Source organism: Saimiri boliviensis, chromosome 1 (assembly GCF_048565385.1).
Source record: "Saimiri boliviensis isolate mSaiBol1 chromosome 1, mSaiBol1.pri, whole genome shotgun sequence".
Taxonomy (NCBI): domain Eukaryota; kingdom Metazoa; phylum Chordata; class Mammalia; order Primates; family Cebidae; genus Saimiri; species Saimiri boliviensis.
Genome location: NC_133449.1, coordinates 195,111,151 through 195,135,891, shown reverse-complemented (window position 1 = coordinate 195,135,891; position 24,741 = coordinate 195,111,151). Strand labels below are relative to the sequence as shown.

Below are 24,741 nucleotides of genomic sequence, written 5' to 3'. Positions count from 1 at the left end.
CTATGCTATCGTAATTACATCTGTTATAAAGCTTTGTACAATGCTAAGGATTATGTGTCTTTTTTAAAAAAAAAGAAAAAAAAGAGAAGGTGTGCCTATCTTGTTCATTGCTTTTAAGCATTTAGCCATATCTGGTAAATAGCAGGTACTCAAATATTTGTTGAATGAATGAATGCCACTGGTATTTAATAAGGCATAAAACTTCAGTGATGGAGATAAGGCATGTGAAGAACAACTGGCCCAACCTACCACCCATAGCAGAAACACCATCTACAATATTGCAGACAGTAGCCAACCTATGTTTTAAAAAAAAGTCTGTAAATACTGATGGCCCAAAAGCTGCATGGGTCAGAGCCAAATGTATGTTTTGGCTGTCTTGTCCTGTTAAGCTAGTGTGGTATTTTTAAATAATCTGAGTTCAAAATATTTAAAAAACAGAATTCACATGGAAGCCACTATCCAGTTTTTGTGAAAAACCAATAAATCTGACAATCTGGCATCTTCAACCTTGGTAGTGCCACGTGATGACTGCCACCTTTAACAAGGCATCCGTTTTAGTTTCCACAGTCTCAAACCACACCCTGCTTCTCCAACAGGGAGTCCTAAAATCAACTGGCTGCTGTCACTTTGGGCTCATGGTTTTCTTATAGTAGTTGAACTAATGAGAAAATAAAAAATTTATAGTCTATATTTATAGCAAAGAACTAAAATAAAGGAGAATCCTATATTTATTATGCCTAGGGCTCTCTTCATTAATGCGCCTGTTTGGTCCTGCAGCACCTAAATTTGACACCTGATGTAAACACTTTTAGTAGCAGGAGTCTGACATACTTAGCCCATTTCATTTCTTGATAGCCTTAGTGGGGGTGGTGGGGTGTCTTCTTTCATGCCCAGTTAAATCTGCTTTCCTATTCTATCTACTCATTGACCTGGAACCTCTGCTAGAGATACCCAGCATACTCCTTCTATTCATAAGAAAGCTATCATATTCTGCAGTCTTCCCATCTCCTCTCCTGTAACTGTTCTTTACAGAGAAAATTTTCAAATTCCACCATTCTAAATTTCCCCCCTCAGGACATAATCTAACTTCATAGGGTTCTTCCTAAAGAAGAGGGAGAAACATCTCAGTAATTCTATTTCTTACCTAGACAGTGAAATGACAGTGGAATGGAACTCATATTCCAAAAGACAAATGCCATTATTACTGAATATAAGCCATTGTAGCATGCTCTATATAAATCTTGTAGTATGTTTGTCATTCAACATACATTCAACAAATATTTATTTAGCACCTACCGAGTACCATACTAGGTAAATTTCTGAAAACAAAATCATTCATCTAGTTCTTCATATGAATCACATAAAAAACTAGCCAAATCTTAACACTAAAAGCCTGCAGAATTTCATGAAATATATATGTAAATGCAATCTAATTATAAGTAGAAATACTAGTACATAACTAAAATTTTATTTAATTGTGCCAAATATTAATATACAAAAAGGAAGTTTCCTTTGGTCGATCAAGCAGAGGTTCCCAATTAGCCAGTGAAGATCTATCAACAGAATATCAAGTTTTTTTTTGTTTTTTTTTTTTGTTGTTTTTTTTGAGACGGAGTTTCGCTGTTGTTACCCATGCTGGAGTGCAATGGCACAATCTTGGCTCACCGCAACCTCCGCCTCCTGGGTTCAAGCAATTCTCCTGCCTCAGCCTCCCGAGTAGCTGGGATTACAGGCGTGCACCACCATGCCCGGCTAATTTTTGTATTTTTGGTAGAGACGGGGTTTCACCTTGCTGACCAAGATGGTCTCGATCTCTTGACCTCGTGATCCACCCACCTCGGCCTCCCAAAGTGCTGGGATTACAGGCGTGAGCCACCGCGCCCGGCCCAGAATATCAAGTTTTATCTGGTAGGATTGATTTCAAGCTGTTGCTGTCTTTCCCTCTTCAGTGCACCAGATTGGTAGCAAGGAAGGAAACATAAAGATGATGACTTCACAATGATCATGACCCTTTATAACATCATACTCTCTGCACTCTCTCAGGCTGCCTTATGTGATGCTGCTCATTTTTTTGTATATACAACTTCTATACCTGCAAAATATTATCCATGTAACTAGTGACTGCCATTAAAAAAAAAAAGTTTTCAAAACAGCATATCACCCTTAAAACAAATCTACTATTCTCCACTCTCTGACGGAGCACACATAAATGTCACCCAAGGAGACTCTGTATCACAAAGAGACCAAAAGAAGATAACATTTTCCAAAATGTAACTTAGAGTCTTTTCTGAAAAGGTTTTTTTTTTTTTTTCACAAGATTAAAAAGTTACTCCTATACTTGAAGAGGGAGAAACTGACAAGAGTGGGCAAAAGGATTAAACTTGAAACCTCAAAGCCCAAAATGGGAAGAGCTGCTCTGAAGTCTGATACTTATGGCTGCCACTGACTCTCCTCCATGAAGGACATGCCTAACATGAGACTGCTATTTCCTCTCACTTTGGTCCTTACAGCTGACTTCTGTACCAGTATTTGGCCCTGAATTTCAGTGTCTCCAATGATTTCAAATTAATTTTGATCTACATTAATCCTGCAGTGGCTGACCAAAAGAAAAAGTAAACCTATCCCAATAAGAAACAATTTAAACAGTGGCCATGTAATAAAAGATATATGTGCTGTACATCAATTTCATTTTCTATACATTACTACAGAATTCTATTATTTATGATGTTCAAAATCCTTCTTTTAAAAATAGACAAAAATGGATTAAGAGGTTGAACACAGTGGCCCATGCCTGTAATTCCAGCACTTTAGGGGGCCAACGTGGGCAGACTGCTTAAGCTCAGGAGTTTGAGACCAGCCTGGGCAACATGGTGAAACAAAAAACATACAAAAATTAACTGGGTTAGCTGGGCATGGTGGCACCTGCTTGTAGTCTCAGCTACTCAGGAGACTGAGGTAGGAGGAGCACTGGAGCCCAGGACAGGGAGGCTGCAGTGAGCCAGTATTGTGCCACTGCACTTCAGCTGAGAGACAGGGAAAGACACTGTCTCAAAAATAAAAATAAATAGCAAGCCTGACCCATGTCTGGTTGCAAATCCTGGTGAAGCTTGCTTATTGTATGCAAGAAAAAAAGAGAGAAAAAATAAATAAAAATAAAAAATAAAAAATAAAAAAGGATGGGGGATGAAGAAAATAAAACCCTCAGATGGGACCAGATGGGAAAAAAATGACAAAAAATAATTCCCCTCAAAAGTTATCTAGGACTAGCCATTAGGCAGTCTCACTCCTTAACTCTGCAGTACTTATTTACCTATTATCACATATGTTTTCCTAGTTAGTACTTCAGTAGTCCATTATTTTATGTATCAAGGACATCACAGAGAATAACTCCTAAATACAAACACAGTTAATGAGGAATTTAACACAAAGTTCGTGTTCAATATCCAGTATCTACTTTAAGTATGTATCAAAAGACGAGTTCATTTTGACATTTTAACAGTGGGGGAGAACTCTTTATAACGATAGTTTTAATTTATTTACCTGGAAAAATTAACCCTCAAGATGACAAAAGTAATTTTTCCTCCAGTTACCACTGAACATATATCTATGAGCATCCTCCCACCCAGCCCACAGTTCTAACACATACCCGGTCTGTTAATTCGGTCAATTTTATCCATGCTAGGGGAGGCGAGCCGAAGTCGAGGACTGCTTTGATTGGAGTTGTCTGATCCCACATCATTGAATGAATCATCAAGAGTCAGCAGGAGTTCTTTTACACATTTATGACAGATACTATGTTGGCAAGGGAGAATCAATGGGTGGGTAAACAGCTCCTTGCATGCTGGGCAAATGAGCTCCCTTTCGATATTCTTAATGGTAACCTTAAATTGAAAAGAATCCAAGTTAAAAGCTCTTCATGGGTAAATATATTAACATTGTTATACCTCTTACAAAAGTACATGTGTTTACTTTTCGAAAAAGAATTAAGAAAATAATTTATTTTTAAATTTCTTTTTCCCCAATGAAATTTAATACCATCAACCACCCTCAACACCCATAACCCAGAATTTAAGGGACATGAGATAGTAATAAGGCAAAAAGGAAAAGAGAAGAATTACGTAAAATATTAGGGGACCATGATACTCTATCAAAAATTATAAAGCCATCATTAGAATCTCCATCACCAGTGCACTGATTTAGAACTTCAGCTAAATCCTAAAAGGATTTAGCACTAAGAATAAGACTATATTCCTATTTAGTGAATTAATGTTGTAACTGGCAAATAACAAGAGCAATTAAACACTAGGTGAGTCAGTATGTTTATGGAACCCCAGGTGGTATCTATTTACAAGCTGAATTATCAGCAATTTTCTACATTAAATGTGACCATTTTTCATATGCTGCAACCGTAATGCAGCTAAAATGCCCAAGGTTCTCATGCTGTATATCAAAGCAATTATCTTAAAAGCACTTTATGAATATGTATTAGTCCATTTTCACATTCCTATAAAGAAATAGCTGAGACTGGGTAATTTATAAAGAAAAGGAATTTAACTGACTCACAGTTCCACATGGTTTGGGAGGCCTCAGGAAACTTACAATCATGGCAGAAGAGAAAGCAGGTATGTCTTATGTGGTGGCAGGTGATAGAGAGAGACAGAATGAGCAAGAGCAGGGAAACTGCCTTATAAAACCATCAGATCTTCTGGGCCTTTATTATCACCAGAACAGCACAGGGGAAATCCACCCCCATGATGAGACTGCCTCCCACCAGGTCTCTCCCTCAACACCTTGGGATTACAATTCAAGATGAGATTTGAGCCTAACCATATCATTCTAGTCCTGGCCCCTCCCAAATCTCATGTCCTCACATTTCAAAATCAATCATGCCTTCCCAACGGTCCCCCAAAGTCTTAACTCATTTCAGCATTAACTCAAAAGTCCTACTCCAAAGTCTCATCTGAGACAAGGCAAATCCCTTCTGCCTAGGAGCCTGGAGAATCAAAAGCAAGTTAGTTACTTCCAAGATACAGTACGGATAACAGGCATTGGATAAATGCTCCCATTCAAAATGGGAGAAATTGGCTAAAACCAAGGGGCTACAGGCCCTATGAAAGTCTGAAACTCAAAAGGGTGGTTATTAAGTCATGAAGCTCCAAGGTGATCTCCTTTGACTCTATGTCTCTCATCCACGGTACCCTAATCCAAAGGGTAAGCTCCCACAGCCCTGGGCAGCTCCACGCCTGTGGCTTTGTAGGGTACAACCCCCATGCCAGCTGCTTTCATGGTTGGCATTGAGTATCTGCAGGTTTTCCAGGTGCATGGTGAAAGTTGTGAGTGGACATACTATTCTGGGGTCTGGAAGACAGTGGCCCTCTTCTCAAAGCTCCACTAGGCAGTGCCCCAGTGGAGACTGTGTGGCAGCTTATACCCCACATTTCCCCTTTGCACTGCTCTAGCAGAAGTTCTCTGTGAGAGCTCCAACCCTGCAGCATACTTATGCCTGGACATCCAGGTGTTTCTGTATATCCTCTAAAATCTAGACAGAGGTTTCCAAACCTCAATTATTGATTTTTGTGTACCAGTAGGCCCAACACCATGTATAAGCCACCAAGACTTTAGGCTTACACCCTCTGAGGCAATAGTCTGAACCCTTTCAGCCGCAACTGGTACTGGAATAGCTGGGACACAGGACCCAAGTCCCAGTGATGGCAGCTGCAGCCCATATGAAGAAGCTACTGCAAAGATACCGGCTGCAGTGGGGAAGGCACGGCTGGACCTGCTTGCTCTTGCTCTGCAGAGCCAGCAGGAGCCAGGAACAGCCGAGAGCCCTGCCCCTTTCCAAGTTGGTGGGGAGGGAGCCCGTGCTCCTGAGTACAATTGCAGCCACTCAGCTTCAGCTCTGGACCAGGACTTTCCTAAGCTCTTGGAGGCCCAGGAAGCCCCTCTCCCCCTGCAGGCTCAGAAGTGCCTGCTCCTGCTGCTTGGCCTCTCCCCACTCCCAGTGCCCACTCTGATTTTGGAGGAAAGCTGTGGCTGAGCCTGGACACACTGTCATGACCTGGCCAGGTATGTGTGTGCTCAGAGCAATGCTGAGACACACCAGCCCCCTGCCACCTCAGCCCCTCTGGACTTCAGATCCTGATTAGCACAGGAGGGAAGCCAAGGGCAGGGCTGAGGGCAACTCAACATGGTATCCCTCAGCTAAAACAGCCTGGGCACCATGAACAGCAGTGGGAGGCAGACAGGCTCCTGGGAGGAAAGGGACATGTCCCTGCTAAAACCCCACCTTCAAGCCAGGGAAGGCCTGAAGCCTAGGGGCCGGGCTGCCAGTTCCACTGACTAGAGTAAGAACTTAGAATGAATTTTCCGGGCCCACCTGTGGCCACCCATGGACCAATCAGCACACAATTCCTCCCCTCTGAAGCACATAAAAACTGCAGACTCAACCAGACTATGCCAGATGATGAGATGACCTGCCTGTAGATAGGACTTAGCCACTCTGGGTTCCCTCTTCACTAAGGGCTGCACACCTGACAAATGACCTACCTGCAGAGAGGGGATCCCACTCCAAGTCTCCTCCCTGCTGAGAGCTACACTCATTGGGCAGAACTGCCTGCAGAAGCAGCTACCCACTACGGGTCTCCTGAGTGGTATACTTTTGCTCAATAAAGCATGTCTTCACCTTGTTCACCCTCCAGTTGTCCATGTAGCTCATTCTTCCTGGACACAGTACAGGAACTCTGAACCTATCAAATAGCAGGACTAAACAAGCTGTAACACAAACAGGGCTAAAATACGCCCTCCTGTCTGCCATGTTGTAGGTGACAAGAAGGAGACAAGAGAGGAGAGAAGAGCTGCAGTCCTCCAGGGAGCCTGGACTTAGGAGCTCCCCAAGCCAGGGCTGTGACACCCTCTTGGTGGCTCTGCAGCTCCTGGTGTCTCCAAGTTTCTGGGTGCCACCATGTTCTGCAGTGCCTGCAGTGGAAGCTGCTTGCAGTACACCTGGTCCAGCCACAGCAAGAAGCCAGCACCCATGCTGGCACCTGGAGCTGCCTGCCCCACCACAGCCAGCATGCCTGGCTGTGCACACTGTAGCCCATGCTCACTCATTCATGAACACATTGCTGCTCCGCACCTGGCTCCCCCTCGGCAGGTGTGGGATCAGGACTAGTAGCAAAAGTCAAGTGCAGACTGCCAGGCCAAGTGGGCAGAACAAGCCCAGTGGACCTGAGCAAAACTTGGGCAAAGGCAACACTTGCCACAGAGGTTTCCAGCTGGCGAAGCAACACCCTGTAAGGATCCTGTGATACCAAGGCTGCATACAGCAGCAGGGTCCTAGACCCATCCCAAGAAACCATGTTTCTCTCCTAAGCCTCCAGGCCTGTGATAGGATAAGTTGCCACCAAGATCTCTGACATGCCCTGGAGACATTTTACCCATTGTCTTGGCAATTGACATTTGATTCCTCCTAAGCAAATTTCTGCAGCTGGCTTGAATCTCTCCCCAGAAAATGGGTTTTTCTTTCCTACTCCACAAAAAGGCTGCAAATTTTCCAAACTTTTATACTCTGCTTCCCTTTTAAACATATGCTGCAATTTCAGATCATCTCTCTCAAGTTCAAGGCTCCATATATCTCTAGGGCAGGGGCAAAACACAGCCAGTTTCTTTGCTAAAGCATAGCAAGAGTCACCTTTACTCTTCTCTAAATGAGACCACCGTGGCTTGGACTTCTTTGTCCATATCACAAAATCATTAAATAAGTCTCTGGGAAGTTCCAAACTTTCCCACATCTTCCTTTCTTCTTCTGAGCCCTCCAAACTGTTCCAACCTCTGCCTGTTACCCAGTTTCAAAGTCACTTCCACATTTCTGGGTATCTTTACAGCAGTGCCCACCACCTGGTACCAATTCTCTGTGTTAGTCCATTTTCACAGTGCTATAAAGAAATACCCAAGAGTGGCTAATTTATAAGAAAAGAGATTTAATTGACTCACAGTTCTACATGGCTGGAAAGGCCTCAGGAAACTTAGAATCATGACATAAGGGAAACAAGCACCTTTTACCTGGCAGCAGGTGAGACAGAGTGAGTAAGAACAAGTACACTGCCTTATAAAACCATCAGATCTTGGGAGAATTCACTATCACAAGAACAGCATGGGGGAAACTATCCCCATGATCCGATTACCTCCCAGGGGATTACAATTCAAGAGGAGATTTGGGTGTGGACACAAAGCCTAACCATATCAGAATATTTAAAAGTGTGGAGGACCCTTTAAAAAGGTTTATAAGCACCACTACAAATGCTCTCAATACTATACAGGCTTTCATTATTTTAAGTGAAAAGCATTTTAGACTCATCACAACTAAAAAAGTTTGAGGACCTCATACTAGTTTTCCCCTCATTTCTCTATGTAGTTTTTTCCATATATCCCAGACTTCAAATCTATGAATCGTATAGTCAGCATCCCTGCAATTTTAATAACAGTCCAACTTTAAAGTACTCATAACCTTAAACAATTATTTCAACTACTAGAAATATATGGAAAATTAAAATTGACTTATTCTAATGAAATTTTAAAATCTAGCTAACATGTTCTCCATAAAGTGACACAATGTGCTTCAATAATCTCTGACAATTTAATTGCATTAGAGCAAACTGATTTTATCATGTCAATGGGTCTTCCAATGCAGTGTCTTTTGCTGTATTACTCAACTATGTGATGAAGAGCCACATTTCCAAATCTATGAACCTCCCAATTGTTCATACATTTAGAAATAACCAAACCTCACAATTCACATCAAAGAATACAGAATATTTACATCCTACCTCATTTCACAAAGGGTTTGACACCTAATTCAAAAGAAAATCTTGTCTAGGATGTCCAAAATAGGTTCTTACATTCCGTTTTATATGTAAATACGGTCAGTGAAGGTTTATTTCTCACTGTGAGGTAGGATCTAACATCTTTTCCACTTTTCTTGCACATAAGCAGTGTCTTGAATCTGATTTTTTAATCACAATGGACATAAAGTATTTCTTACCCCAAAGAAAAATTAGTTCATCAGTTATTGAAGGAGAAACAGATTAAGTGGCACCTTCAATTAAGCGGTTCCTCGGGAAACTTCGGAAGAATTGCACATTCGACACCTTCAAACAAAAACACTTGTACTCCGACAGCTGCCAGGGCCCCAGCCCGCCCCGCGCAGGCAGGCGAAGCCAGGGAGGGGCCTCTGCCCCAGGCGGCGGCAGCCGGCAGGGCCCGCGGGGGTCACCACGCCTAGACAAAGGGCGGCTCCACACGCGTGAGGCACGCGCCCCGGCCCTCGGTTTGCACCCAACTCCCTAACGCTAATTAATTCTACAGCCTAAGCTCCATGAGAGAGACCCTCCAGGATTCCCCGAGATACTCAGGTGGGAAACCACCGGATTTGCGCTCTTCTCCTGCCCAGGGGACCCCACGTCCGGCTCTCGGGAGTAGAAAGGGGACGCCCCGGGTTACGGAACCTGGCCTCAGGCGGGGAAAGGCGAACAGGAAGCGGGGTCCGCACACGCCTGCCCAAACTCTCCCCAGAGGAGGTTCCCTCCGGGCTCCCAGCGGAGGAAAGAGAAAGAGCCGGGGCGGCCGTCCCCTCCGCACTCACCGGAGAGTCTGAGCCATCGCCTTCCATGGCAGCCTTCTGCCAGGTGTCATCGGCGGCACGCTCCACTCAGGCGCACCGGCTGCCCCGGGCAGGGTCTGGCGGGCGGGTCCCTGCGGCGGCCGTGGAACCGCGGTCCAAAGCTGGAAGACGAGCTGGTCAGCCGGATCTGGCCAGCGGACCGACGCGGGGAGAAGCAAGCCGGGGCCGGCGAACGCACAGGCGCGGGAGAAACGAGCTTCGCTCCCAGCGACGGCCCCGGGAATCCCGCGCAGCGCCCGGCTGCGGCAGCGGCTCCTGCGGACTGCGGCGGGGCGGGGCGCCGCGCGAAGACCTGGGCGGGGCGCCGTGGGGCGTGGAGGGGGCGTGGCCATGCCGTTGCCGAGGCAACAGCACCCGCCGCACAGAAGAGGCGGGGCCGCCCGGGGCGGGGAGGCCGGGCTGCTGAGCGGTGGGCTGAACGGTGGGCAGAGCGGGACCCGGCTGGGCGCGGGTATGGCACGCGGTTGGGACTCGGCGCCCTCCACTGCCACCTCCCCGGTCCGCATCAGCCCCTCACTCCCACCCGGGCAGCCGCTGGTCGCCCCATGCCAGCGTGGGGCGCCTCTGAAGAGCGGAAGTGAGGGCTGCAGGGAGTGGTGGGCGGGGGCCGAGGGCGGCGCCGGGGCTTGCCCGCTACGCTGCGGCAGAACAGCCGGCTGCGGCCCTGGCCTCCGGCCCCGCGGTGCCCCTCCGCTCTTCAGTTTGCTCTCCCTGAGCTTTCTCCACGCGCGGATCGAAGCCCGGCTTTCTAGCTCTGCACAGGACGATGCGGAAGAGGGCGAGCCTAAGCCACCTGAATGGCAGCGGCGAGCACCGCGGAGCTGCGCGAGGCGGCCAGAGCGAGACCCCGCCCGCCCGCTCGCTCCGCCGCCCCGAGCCAGGCGCGGCCTGGGGTTCCCTGTTCTCTCTCGGCCTGACTCCCTGCGTGAACTTCACAGTTCCTGACTAGGACCGCACACTCCTATCCTGCTTTCCGCTTCTATACCCCAAGGAGGGACCTCCCCCCGTCCCGCCCACCACCCGGGCCTCTGCTTTCCCTCCTGAGGACCAGGGCGGACCGTCCTGAGCGGCTCCGGCACCCACGCACCCCGGGCGGGGGCGCTGCTGAGCGTTAAGGCGCCCGCCGGCTCAGGGACTCCAGGCGCACATTTCACCTGCTACGGCCTAAGTGGGTTTCTTGTGTTATTTTCAGGGCACATAGAGAACAAATTAACCTAGGATTATTAGATCACGCCCCTGCCTTCCTGGCTAGCTAAACAATTCATTCCTGTGCATTAGGCTTTAAGAACAGGTGCCCTAAACTGCTGGGTAAGTAAGGACTACAGAGCTGTAGCGAGACATCCCGTTTAGGTGTTGAAATGCTTCCCACTTTTATTTCCTGTTTGGGAGAATTCTCTCGCTACGGCAAGTTCCGCCGTCTTCCCACAGCCCTGTCTGCAGCGATAGCCTCATCTCCAATCTGGAAGCTAAATAAGGAGTGTAGAATTAAGAACATTGAGGGACTTTAGCAATTTTCTCTAATGGGACACCCTCTATTTACAGATGAGGTGAAGAGAGGATGAAAGACTTGCCAGGTAATAATGCCCCGGCTGTTCTGATCCGGATTAATGCCTGTTCCGTGGCCACAGGTGCTAGACCTGAGAAGGCTTCCTTCCCACATGTTCTGAAAAGTGCTAATCAGGAGGAGAATAACAAATGCCTGAGTGAATTAGGTGCCTATATATAGTTTTAAAGGCTCAACCATTAAAAAGCATTCTAAGTCTGTTTCTCATACCGGCCTTTGAGCTAAATAACTCCCTGGCTGTAATTTCACATCAGCACACCTGATTTGATCGAAAACTTAGTTGACAGAGTAAAAGTGATTAGAAGGCTCCATTAACATGAATTAAAGAGAAAACCTGTGTAGACAATATCTTGTAGAAAATATGTTGCTACAGGCTTCGATTATGCAAATCAGACCTCACTGAACTATCATTTTCTACCTGATCCGCAAAATTCAAACATGACGTTAATACACTTGATAAGTGTTAATACACTGGCAAAAGTGTGTCTCCAAAACAATAAAAATAAAAATACTTATGCAGTGGGCACAACCTTACCATTATCACCCCAGTTTAGATTTTAGTTGTATGAGCAACTATTCATCCTTCTGAAACAGATCATTTGGTGGTATTTTTGTTTTGGTCTCAGGAGATGTTTAAGACCTTATATTACTCTAGATCTGAGGGCTTTCTAAGCCTAATTCTTTCAGAGTATAAGTGTCTTCCTGTTTTAAAGTAAATTTTGTGTTGGTATAACTTCTTGAATTTTTTTATGCCTCAAAGATGTTCAAAGTTAAAATAACCAAATAATGGTATCATTGCCTATTTCTCTACCAAAATTAAATATAAGATTTTCAAAGCCTCTCTTATTTTGCTCAAACCCTTTTGTGGTAGTACATGTTGGTACAGCTTATCTGAAGGGACATTTTACAAATCCTATCAAAAATTTTAACTATTTGTACCTTTTGACTAAGCAATTCCACATCTAAGAATGTTTCTACTGTAATACTTGCACATGTACACAAAAACATATACAAAGAGGTTATTGAGACCTTATTTATAATAAGTAAACATCATCGATAATGTACAATCATACCATGGAATATTATGAAGCAGTTAAAATCAATGTACTGATGAGAAAGGTTCTAAAATATAATGTTAAAAAAGTACAAAACCAGCCAGGCACGGTGGCTCATGCCTGTAATCCCTGCACTTTGGGAGGCCAAGGTGAATGGATCATGAGGTCAGGGGTTCAAGACCAGCCTGACCAACATGGTGAAACCCCGTCTCTACTAAAAATACAAAAATTATTCGGGCATGGTAGAGTGTGCCTGCAATCCCAGCTACTCAGGAGGCTGAGGCAGGAGAATTCCTTGAACCTGGGAGATGAAAGTTGCAGTGAACCAAGATCATGCTACTGCACTCCAGCCTGGTTGACAAAGCCGACTCTGTCTCAAAGAAATAAATAAAAAGGGCCGGGCGCGGTGGCTCAAGCCTGTAATCCCAGCACTTTGGGAGGCCGAGGCGGGTGGATCACGAGGTCGAGAGATCGAGAACAACCATGGTCAACATGGTGAAACCCCGTCTCTACTAAAAATACAAAAAATTAGCTGGGCATGGTGGTGCGTGCCTATAATCCCAGCTACTCAAGAGGCTGAGGCAGGAGAATTGCCTGAACCCAGGAGGCGGAGGTTGCGGTGAGCCGAGATCGCGCCATTGCACTCCAGCCTGGGTAACAAGAGCGAAACTCCGTCTCAAAAAAAAAAAAAAAAAAAAGAAATAAATAAATAAAAAGTACAAACCCACACAGATTCTGTAAGTTGCCATTCTAGCCAAAAGACTAAGTAGGTGTATCTGTTTATACGCAAACAAAAATAAGTGTCTGGAATGGAGCACAAAGAGTGATACCCATTGTAGAGAATTAAGGAGTGGAGTCAGGTATACAAGACTTACTCTTCACTCACACTCTATGATCTTTGCATCTTATGTACATGTTATACTTCTAAAACTTTTTAATGTTAAAAATCATTTCTATCTAATCCATAAACTTTTAAAAACAAAAGGGATGATGGTAAGAAGACAACAAATATGAAAACTACCATTTTAAACCAGTGCTTTCCCAGTTCCCTGACCATCTCTGTCTCCCTGGGCTGCCATGCTTTGTGTCAAGTCATCAACTCTGTTTCAACATCCAAATATCCCAGTCTCCCACCAGGACCCTTCCCAATTCCTCAAGTTAAAATCCTGGGGTTTTGTTTGCTTGCTTTTCATCCCTCTTTCTTCTTCCCTGTCTATCTCTGGTCAGCCTTAAAGTTTGTTCTCAGATTCTGTTCCTTCTCATCCTCACAGTTGATTCCCATGCCCACTCTAAGCCCCGGCTCCACACGCCTAGATTACAACAGCAGCCTATCAATTCAGTATCTACAGATGACTTTCCGTATGTGTAGTCCTATCCTTATGCCTCTATTTGCACAAGGAGCAGAATAAGCTACAGTCCTGGACCACAGGCAGCTTGGTATTGGAACTTAAGGGGGAGTGGGGTATGTGTGGACACGTGTATTTGAATGTGTATTTGAGTGTGTGTGTGTGTGTGTGTGTGTGTGTGTGTGTGTGTGTGTGTTGGAGAGCAGGAGTTAGAGGAAGGGTGGTAAACTTGCAGTAACAAAATAAGTCTGGTAAAGTATGGAAGACCTCTATGCTTTTTTGTAGATGTTGAACAGCTTTTGAAGGCTTTTTACCAGGAATGGCATGAAATATCTGAACTTTAAAGAAACCATTATTCCCTTATTTTGCATTGTATATGCTATCCCTTGCTGCCTATTCCTCCCTAGTTTGGAGTATCCTAGCAACTCCTTTTTCAATAGTTTATTTTAAAATCTGGGTTAAAATGCAAAACAAGAAAACCTATTCCATTCTTATCATCCCCCTAAGTCCACAGACCTTCAGTACTCTTGCCTTCATTTTGATATCTAATTTTTCACTTCTGGTATTAATTGCTCTTCTATCACAGGGGCATGAGCTGTCTCACATCTGTCTACTTCATGAAGTCCAAAAATTCAACAGTTTCCCCTCCCCAAACACACACAATTTGGGCTTTAATAAACTAGAGCCTCAATCAACGTTCACTACTTGATATTTAAAATATAAACCCCTTACCATATAAACCATATACTACTCCATAAGCTTACTTGGTCTCTTTCCATATTGAGTTCTAATACCCAACAAGAGATTAAATTCCTGGCTGGGTCAGGTCCTAATGACCATGGTGCATATTAATTGGTTTGATCTGAGATCAGACAGGCAGGATACCACCATTTTATTAGTATATACTAAACAGGAAATAGAAACGAAGTAATATGGCCACATACTCCTAAACCCTGTCCTCTTTTGGGAATCCCTAATCATTAAGCAACCATAGGTATAAAATGAAGAGAGCCCCTGAAAAAAAATATGGAAATAAAGTAAATCACAGGGTTTTACAGTAGATCGGCACACAGACTGCTTGTACTGCTAGGTATCAGGAGGTTACTGGTGAAGGGACAATGAATGGCATTGTCTATCAATTATTGACTCAAGCCTCTGACAGGCCCAGCTTACCAGTCATAAAGTGTTTCTATGGGAACAAAGTCAGAGGAGAGGAGTGCAGAGAGTCAGCAAGTTCAGATTTCCACTACCTGGCCAAATCCTCCTCATCTTTCAAGCTGCACTTCTGGAGACTCCTTCATTAGTTTTGATTTCATTGATTATCTTCTTTTATTCCAAACTCTTTCAGCACTTAAGAGTCCTACCACTCAGTTTAATACAACGACCTACTCTGTACACTGATGTTTGATGTTTTGTATTCTCAACCATTTAAGCTTTTATTTAAGACAAAATCTAGTAAGCATTTATCCACGAAACTGTAGCACCAGAGCAACCATTTGAATTTAGGAAGATAAGAGGAACATAGTGCCGCTCTCGAAGACATTTTTCCATTAATGATGAGTATACTGGCTGCATAACTAGTGGGCAAAGAGTTTTTTGATCAACTTGAGGTAAACAAAATTGGTAACATTTTGAGGCTAAGTAGTGGGTCCCTCCCTGTTGACCACATCTTATTATTCTTCCCCTTAGGGTTGCTAGATTTAGGAAATAAGAACACAGTACACTCAGTTAAATTTGAATCAGATACATGATAGCTTTTTAGCACGTGTTTCAAATATCACATGACACATTCTAAAAAAAGTATTTATCTCAAATTCAAATTCAATTCTACATCCTGTATTTTATCTGTCAACCCTACCTCCTCTCCTTAATGATCATTATGTGGATATAAGGTGCCTCGAAGCCCAATCCTGTTGTCATAACAGCTAGAGGTAATAGCTTTCCTTTATTGAGGGCCTATGGTGTGTCAATAACAGTGTTAGGAAATCTGTATAAAATAATCATTTAACCCTTGCAGTAACCCTGTGAAATAGGAATAATTCTCTTCAGAGACGACATGTAACAACTAAAACTCCTCTCCACCTCCATCCAGAGATTAAGTAGTGTGCTCAAGATTACATGGCTATATACTTAAAAGCCAGGATTCAAACCTGGGTCTCACTCCAGCATCCTTACTTCACTGCCCACAGTTAAGTATAAAACATGGAATTTACGATTTCGCTAAAAATCGGATTTAAACATTCTTTTACAAAGTAGTTTAGGAGACACCTTTTTTTAAAACTATATTTAGCTTAATGTAGTGAAAAAAATCAGAGGAAAATTATGATATTTATGAAATTAGCTCTTTTCAAATAATAATGCAAAAATCTAAATCTCTGCCTGCCTTCCCTACTCCCCACAGCACATATATTTCACCCAATTTCAATATAGGTATAGAAAAACACTTCAAAAAATACTTTGTAGGCTGGACACGGTGGCTCACACCTATAATCCCAGCAATTTGGGAGGCTGAGGCAGGTGGATCACCTGAAGTCAGAACCTGAGACTAGCCTGGCCAACAGGGGGAAACCCCATCTCTACTAATAATACAAAAAATTAGCTGGTCATGGTGGCTCGTGGCTGTAGTCCCAGCTACTAGGGAGGCTGAGGCAGGACAATCACTTGAACCCAGGAAGCAAAGGTTGCAGTGAGCCCACAATTGCACCACTGCACTCCAGCCTTGGCAGCAGAGTGAAACTGTCTCGAAAAAAAAAAAAAAAAAAAAAAAAAAAAAAACACAAAAAAAAAAACTTATACAGTGGGCACAACCTTGCCATTATCACCCCAGTTTAGATTTTAGTTGTGTGAGCAACTATCTATTCATCCTTCTGAAACAGATCATTTGGTGGTATTTTTGTTTTGGTCCCAGGAGATGTTTAAGACCTTATGTTAGTCTAGATTTGAGGACTTTCTAAGCCTAATTCTTTCAGAGTATAAGTGTCTTCTTGTTTTAAAGTAAATTTTGTGTTTGTAGAACTTCTTGAACTTTTTTGTGCCTCAAAGATGTTCAAAGTTAAAATAATCATTCACCAAGTAATGGTATCATTGCCTATTTTGCTATCTAAATTAAATATAAGCTTTACAAAGCCTCTCTTATTTTGCTTAAGCTATTATATTTCTTAGATGTGCCTGAACAGTAATTATTAAATTATGGGAACCAAATGTATCTTCTGGCTATTTAAACATAAATGTAAATATGCTAAATACACAAAATATAAAGACATATATACTAAATTTGAATTCTGTATTTCTTGTCATCAAATCTTCATTACAGAAGATCTCCAGAAGAGTGTATGATGGTGATAAAAAAATTAGTGAGGCAAATCTTTCAAGAGACCAAAACAGTTTGAAAATACTGCTTTAAGTAACCCTAGATAAATGACCACGGATTTGGAACCCTCTCTTTTAATCCAAAGAGATTAGCTACAAAAGAAATTAAAAGACAGCTTTCAGAAATTGTAAACGTTACCATTTCATTTGGAAATGGTAAAAGTTACTATTAGTGAAACATAAGGCAATACATTTACATTTCTATACCTCTTGAAAATGATCATAAGTATTAACTACACTTATGCAGTCTTGTTTGATGAGCAGAAAGATCACAATGGCAGATATCACTGTGTACTTTAAATATTAAAGTAGCCATCTCAAGAGAGTAAATAAGCTGATCAAGTTTGTCCTGTAGGTTTTAGATTACCCTAAGAAAAAAGGCTCACCTCCCGCATTTCAGAGAACACATACACATAGTATGCTAATGTAATTTGAAATAGACACACAAACTGCTGCCACTGGGGAAGGAATTAGATTGTAGGTGGGCATGAACTTCCACTTTTTACTCTGTAAAACTTTCTAACAAGTTCGAATATTTTGCAACAAGCATATTCAGGTATTAAGTTTGTAAAAATTTAAAGCACATATTTTTAATTATGTACAGAGTTTGAGAAGTGAGTACAAGGAGAAAACAAATCTGGGGGAAAACTGAGAGAAATTAAGAGGATGCTCAAATCAGTGGTCTCAGCTTTGAGAGAATGTGGGGCGGGGGTCAGGCAACTACAGGCCTCTGCTCTCCTTTAACTCTCATAATTAGACCAGTTTCCCATTATTCATTACATTACAAACCTGAACTACAAAGTGGAACCTAACTCCACAGAGGAAAATAAAGCAAAACAGTCTCAAAGGTCTGCTACTCCATGGTTAATAGTCAGTGTTCAAATCCTGTATAATCACAAAACAGGGATCTTAAATGGGCTAGGGCTGGGACTGTGGTGGCTGGGGGAGTGTTGGGTGTTGAACCTGAGGAGAGTGAGTATGAAATAAGCTTAAATTGAAATAGGAGGCTCCTCCTGACCAACTCTCCTCCAACCCCCACAAAGAGAGAGGAACTGTCCTAAGTTCTTGGGAGGGACTGCTTTCCAACCTCAGAGATTTCAAAGGGACACGGGACCTCTCTACCTTTAGAAGTCAGCCGGGAATGGTCATGGGTTTGCTGCAGGCCCACTGCTGAAGCCTAGTGAAGAGAAAGGCAGAGAGAGCAGAGAAATCCAGTAAATGAAGCCAGAAAGTTAGTTTTTGTGTTTTCATTATAGTGAGCATACTGTGATGAACCCATTGCTATTCTGAGAGGGTTGGTTTTGTTTTTGTTTACCTGACTTAATTATAAGGAGCTTTAAGGATTCACTAATGGTTCCGTCCTACTTCTCCATTTCCTGTTCATGGGACATCCATCTGTCTGCTTCATGGTCACCTGGAGTGTTCTTAACATGCAAATCCCTGGGTCCTACCCTGAAATTATTCTTAAAATTTCAGGATTTGTCTGCTATGGAGGGAAAACGTAGCCAACTAATACAATTCTGGCTTACAGTGAAGAATGAGCACCAGAGAACAAAATTCAGCTATCAATCACCTTATTTTCCATCCTATCAAGAGTAATCCATTTATTTTGTTCAACCAAAGGCCTTCTTTTTCCTCCTTGCCCCGCAACCTCTCATCGTTCCCAAATCGATGCCCCTTCTAGGCACTGCCCTAGACCTGAGCAGCCGGGGTACTGCTGCACCTCCTGCTCTTTAGAGGCCCTGGTTCCGGCCCTCCTCTGGCAGCCTGCCTCTTTGCTCAGGGCCAGCCCTTTCTCGGCCCTTTCTCGGGGTCCAGGCTTCAAAGGGAGGAGTGGGCCACAAAATGCACCCTAGCTGGTGACCCTTCGGGTGGTCAAGGGGCTGCTGTTCGGGTGACAAAGAGCTTGAATATACTGGTCAGCATGTGCTGAAGGCCCCTCGAGGTGCAGGATGGAGCCTGGGCTTGGAAGAAAAGTAGTACGCGGGTTTTCCATTTGTACTAAAGGCCCAGGGTTGTAAATGGTAGGGGAGGCTAACGACATAGCTTCACTTTCGAAATGTTAATGAATATTCTGTTTCTGATGAATGCATTCAGTGCCTGTAGAACAAGAGAATTCAGGGAGGCATAGGACTCATTTGGGACTTTTTAGGCTGAGTGTGCATTAAACCAGCTCCCCAGCCCCGGGGCCGCAGAGACTGTCGGGCGTGAAGCTAAAACTACTCCGTATGCCATATCGGCTGTGTTGGAGTTAGTGAGGTGTGGGACTGCAGTTTCAGGTGCTCACATCAGGGCTACAGAATCACCCCTTCCCTTTCTGATAACTGCGCGCAGGGAGTCGAGTTCTCCTCTGTGCCATCACCTCTTCTCGAAGCTCCAAGCGCAGAGGGCAAACGCTGACACCCTTTTCCGCCTTCTCTCCGCCTTCGAGTCCCGGAGGACAGTGCCCTGTGCAGCCTCCGTATTTCCCGACACGTCCCGCCTGCAAATCACTTAGGAGCTTCTCCCGGCAGTTTCTCGGATGCAGCGCGGAGCCCAGCTTCCCGCACCGGCTCAGGCTCGCAGCCACCCTGCCCGCTGAGGGCGTGGTCGTGGGCGCCACGGACGGCGCCAGCCTGCGTTCCTAAAGGCTCCGGGACAGGTGCGGGACTGAAATTCCGCTCCTCCAGCATCTTCCCCTCCCCGCGAGAAGAAGGCTGCTTTAAAAATTCCCGGCCTGAACCAGCAGCAGCTAAGGACGTGGAAGGGGGCCTGAAAAGGCCAGGGCAGGGCGAAGGAAAGTGCTGCCCCTATTTACCCGCCACACGCTCTGAGTGAGCGCTGACCCCATCCCACACTCCGAGTCTATTCACTCGCTGGGCGGACCCTTCCTCCACGCTCCGCGCCCAGGCAGGCGAGGTCGCCCACTCCAAGTCACCACGCTTGGGTATCCCCGGTTGCGCGAGGAAGCGGCCCCTTGGCCAACGCCCCGCCCTCCTCTACATCTCCGGACGCTGGGCTCTCGCCCTTTGGCGTTCGGGAGCCCCTATTGCTGCCCAGCTGGCCACAAAAGCGCTCGAAAGTCCCCTCTTGGCTTATTTCAGAGATGCCGCGCAATAAAGAAAACGCGGCTACTTTGCATTCCGCAGCGCAAATGCCCGGGCTGCGAGCGCGGACCCTGGATTGCAGCCTCCCGCCCTTCCCAGGCGCTGGAATGGACGCGGAAACCCACAGCGGCTAGCCAGGTGGTGGCGGAGTGGGGGGGGCGGTGGGCAGACCAAGGCGACGTACGCCCCTTCACTTACCTTGCCTTTAGCTAGCAGTTCCATGATGTAGCCAAATTCACTCATCTCCCCCGACTCCGACATGTTTATGCCCCTTCACAAACTCTGGAGGACCGACACGGATGCATCGAATTTGTCCCTTCTTTTCTCTGTTTGTGTTTTCAGTCTGAGTTTTGCCGAGCTCCCCGCCAGTAAGCTGTTAAACAGGAAAAGTGAGGACGCGCGGCGGAAAGCGAGAAGCGGGCTTGGGTGGAACGAAGGCCATCGAGGGTTCCCGGGCAGCCTCGCTCGGCTTGCTAGGGTCTGGGTACAGCAGTCGGGGTTGCGTGATCTAACGGAACAAACGAGGGCGGCGGCGGCGGCCGTGAAACCCTCACCAGGCGGAGCCGGGCGCGCGGAGGCCCCGCCTCCTCGGGGGTCGCGGCCGCGGACGGACCGCAGTGGAGACAAACAAACGCGCACACAAAGCTGGTCGGTGCTCCGAGCTGCGCGGCCCCAGCCCAGCACTCCCCAGCCTTTATCGGATGCGGGGAGGTTAGCCGTCCCGGGCTCTCGGCGGGAAGATCTGGGAAAAAGCCCCATCGCACTGTATGGAGGTGCGAGGGCAGACAGAAATGAATGCAGACGAGGCGCAACAAAGGGGCTGGCTGCCAGCGCCGGAAAATAAATAAATAAATACATAAGCCAAGGCCAGGAAATGGCAACGGCGCATCTCAAGTCAGCCTTCCTGAAATCCAATAGGTAACAAAGACCAAGCCCCGCGCTTCTGAGATGAGAACAAATACAGGGATTGTATTTTAAACACTCTAAGTGTGTAAGGTCGATTGTATCTCCATATCCTTTTGATACTCAGCTTTCCCTTAACAAAAAAAAAAAAAAAAAAAAAAAAAAAAAAAAAGGAAAAGAAAAAGAAGAAAGAGAAGAAGAAAGAAATTGCCTGCCAGGTTCCTCAACACTCTCACCCTTAGTTACCAGAATTCCATTTTTCTAATGATTTGTTTTGTTGGTTGGGTTAAAGCGTTTAGTGTATGCTTCTCACATGTCTATACTTCTTTTTATAACAACAGTTTCCCTAGGAAGCTGCAGCTGAAATGGCCTCAGACCATACCTGACAATCTTTGCTTCTCTTGAAAGAAAAACTTGGCTGAACAAAGTCCCAGACGATCACTCTGCTCTAGGCAGTCCTTGCGATTAAGGGTTTTTTTTTTTTTTTTTTTTAAGCCTCCAACAATAATTAGTTTAGACATGAATAAGATTTACTGCAAGGGTGAAACCACTTTCCTTAAGCAAGTTGGCAGAGTTTGCATTGGGCTCAGCACCAGTGGGCAGGGTGGGGTGTGGAAATGACCTATTTTATAGGCACGTAAGAGTTATGAAGGCCTAATGAGGCATGGGGGTTTTCTTGTTTGCCTCTTCCTTTTGTCATTTTCTAATTTCTCCTCTCTGGGCCATAAACCCGAAAGCATGCACATTTCTTTCTTTTTTCAACACACTTCTCCATAAAGCTCCAATAGTGTTGCTCTGTGACTGTTGTTCTGCCAGAACTTTGCTTCTTCAGTGTGTTACTTTCCTTTATGAACTGGTGCTGAAAACATCTTAGAACAAGAAGCAAAAGTTAGCATGCTCATGTTCACAGTTAGGGCTTTGTAGGAGGTAAGACACAATGATAATGCTTTTTGGATGTAGAGCTAGAAGCTTCTTGTCCCTCCGAAGTTCTGTAGAACTTATTCTTTTTGCATTCATAGGAAAGCTAGTAGAATTCAACTAAGGTCTGTAGTATTCATAAATGGGTTCTTGCCTACTATTAGCAGCACTGGATGAATTACCAAAAAGAGATATTGCTCTAAAAGTGAATATTTTTCACACCCAGAATGCATTCTGGTACCTGATTAAAAACCACAGTGTTAGAGCTGAACATCTAATCTTATGTCTGCATTACAAGCAGGAGGGAAAAAGGTAGAGACAAAAGGGCACACAGGGCATTTGTTTCCCTTTAAAAAGTTTCCCCCAACCCCATCCAGTGACCTCCACTTACACCTTTGTGAGAAATGGGTAATATGCACTCCCAGCTCCAAGGAAGGCTGGGGAGGTGATTATTTTGTTCTGGGAACACTGCCACTCTAAACAAAATCAAGGATTTGTTAGTAAGGAAGAAGAGGAGATAGATATCGGGTAGAAAGTTGTTAGTTTCTACTAACCTTGAGTAACTCCATTCAACTTTCAGAGTTTCAGTTTTCTCTTCTGTAAAATGACTGGTTTTGACTAAATGGTCTCTAACCCCTTCCTGTTTTAAACCCTAAGATCTCTGATCTGAGGATCTCTTTGCCATCTGGCAGCATTAGCTGTCATTCTCCTTCCCGAAAAAAATTGCTGTTAACAAAAGGGCTGTCCACCTGATCACTTGCTACTAGAAAACACTCCAGGCAAAATATCCTTATCAGTTCACCCAAGACCAAGAGAGTAGTGAGGGCAAGAGTTTTAGAATCAGCTCCTGCAGTGTCAGAAGATCACCGGTGAACATGCCCATGTCAGTATTCAGAAGTTAGACCATAAGTTGGGTCATGAGCATTAACTCCAATGCTTGCTGGTATTTACCACTATTTATCATCGTGTGAGGAGCACTCTGGAGCATTAAAGACCTTTCAAAGAAGGTAGGCATACAAAATGAAGACCACATTAAAATGTCTTCTGAAATTCTATGCCTGCTCTTCAAAGACAGAGGGCCAGACTGTCAATAGGTACCAAATAAAAGTTGCTTTATTTCCCTTTCTTCTTAAAAAAAAATTGAAATCATATAAATTTAAAACTTCACTCTCTAAAGGAACCAAAATTAAGAAAAATATTAATTCATATTTCTCTAAAGAATGAAATTAACATGACAGATGCTGCTTCACATGGGACTTCCCTACCTAAGAGGAAGCTATTTGATAGAGAGATTATGTGATATGTGAATTTTTCACACTGAGAAGACCAGCAATATTAAAGGGTCCCTCACTGTGGAAAATCTGCTAATTGCTAACTTTCATCAAATGGAGAAAATTCTTCAACTGTTCTACTGCCATGCCAACTATTGAAATAAGTGTAACTTATAGAGATTCACAATATCCTATTTTCTCCTTCTGATGGGAACCAACATAATAGATTTAACAAATAACATCAACAAAATACACAATCCAACTTTTCTTTTTAATGATGGACACATAAATTGTATTTTTGAAGGTTCTGAATTTAAAATCTATGACGAATTTTCAGCTTTTTAAGAGTTAGAGACTGAAATAAGGAACTTAAAAGATCTTACTTTTAGTAAACGCTCACATTTTCTTAAGGTTTTTATTTCAAAAATATAAACCTAAAATTTGACTGATACCTGTACTCAAAAAGGTCATCTTTTAAAAATCTTTTTTATTGAGGTACAGTTTATTTACCATAAAATTCACTAATTGTCAGTGTACTGCTTAGTGACTTGTATTAAATTATGGATTTGTACAATGGTCTCATAATCTGGTTTTACAACACTGGAATATCCATATATTGAGATTTTATTTCATTTTTCCCAGCAGTACTCTATCACTTTTAGTGTTTAGATACTGCACTTACTGTATTACATATTGCAAAGTACTCTTTTTAATATTATTGTAAATAAAAGTGATTTCTTAATGTCATTTTTTAGATTGTTAATTGTTGTTATATAGAAATACAGGTGATTTTTGCATAAGGTCGGTGTTTTGCAATGGGGCGAAATTCATTTATGAATTTGAGATTTTATTTTCAGTTTCCTTGTAATAACATCTGTAATTAAAGACAATTTTATTTCTTCCTTTCAAATCTGTATGCCTTTATTTTTCTTGCCTTATTGCTCTGGTTAGAACCTCCAATAGAACCTCCACTGAATGCATGCAGCATGTGCGGCCATTCTTGCCTCATTCCCAATCTTGGGGGAAAAAGCATTTATTCTTTCATCATTAAGGACTGATTGGTTTGGCTACATTCCATGACTTTTGATATATTTTTTAATTATGTTAAAAATATTTTTAAAGTTTCCTATTGTGATTTTTTTCTTTGACTCATGGATTATTTACAAATGTGTTTAATTTCCAATTTTAAATTCCCAAATATTTTAGATTTCCCGTTTTTTGTGTGTTGATTTCTAATCCAATTTGGTTTTGAGCAAAGATCATCTTTTGAATAATTTTAATGTCTTTAAATATACTCAGGTTTTTTTCATGGTCTAACATGGGAGTCAGCAACATTTTCTTAAGGGGTAAGTTATTAAGTGAACATTTTAGACTTGAAGCTATATAATTTCTGTCACTACTTGTCTTAGTCTATGTTGCTACAAAAGATTACCTGGGAATGGAAAATTTATAAGGAAAAAAAGGGTTTCTTTGGCTCATGCTTCTGCACACTTAACACAAAGCATAGTGCCAGCATACACTTCTAGTAAGGCTTCAAGAAGCTTCCA

At 43.7% G+C, this 24,741-nt stretch overlaps 1 protein-coding gene across 5 annotated transcripts in view; it reads right to left on the bottom strand.

The window, feature by feature from the left end:
* The window catches only part of TRIM36 (tripartite motif containing 36), a 56,278-nt gene extending 35,638 nt beyond the window's left edge, over nt 1-20,640 (bottom strand). The window contains exons 1-2 of one of the 5 annotated variants that reach the window (XM_074382488.1): nt 20,301-20,628; nt 3,647-3,881 (exon numbers count right to left, since the gene is read on the bottom strand). In XM_074382488.1, the coding sequence (XP_074238589.1) occupies nt 3,647-3,881; nt 20,301-20,363 (298 nt within the window). In that variant the 5' untranslated portion in view covers nt 20,364-20,628. Of the gene's footprint in view, nt 1-3,646; nt 3,882-9,643; nt 9,949-17,865; nt 18,194-20,300 lie in introns of those variants that run through there. The other 4 variants (XM_003920689.3, XM_074382500.1, XM_074382496.1 and 1 more) reach the window with 4 other exon arrangements.
* Nucleotides 20,641-24,741: the final 4,101 nt, after the last annotated feature.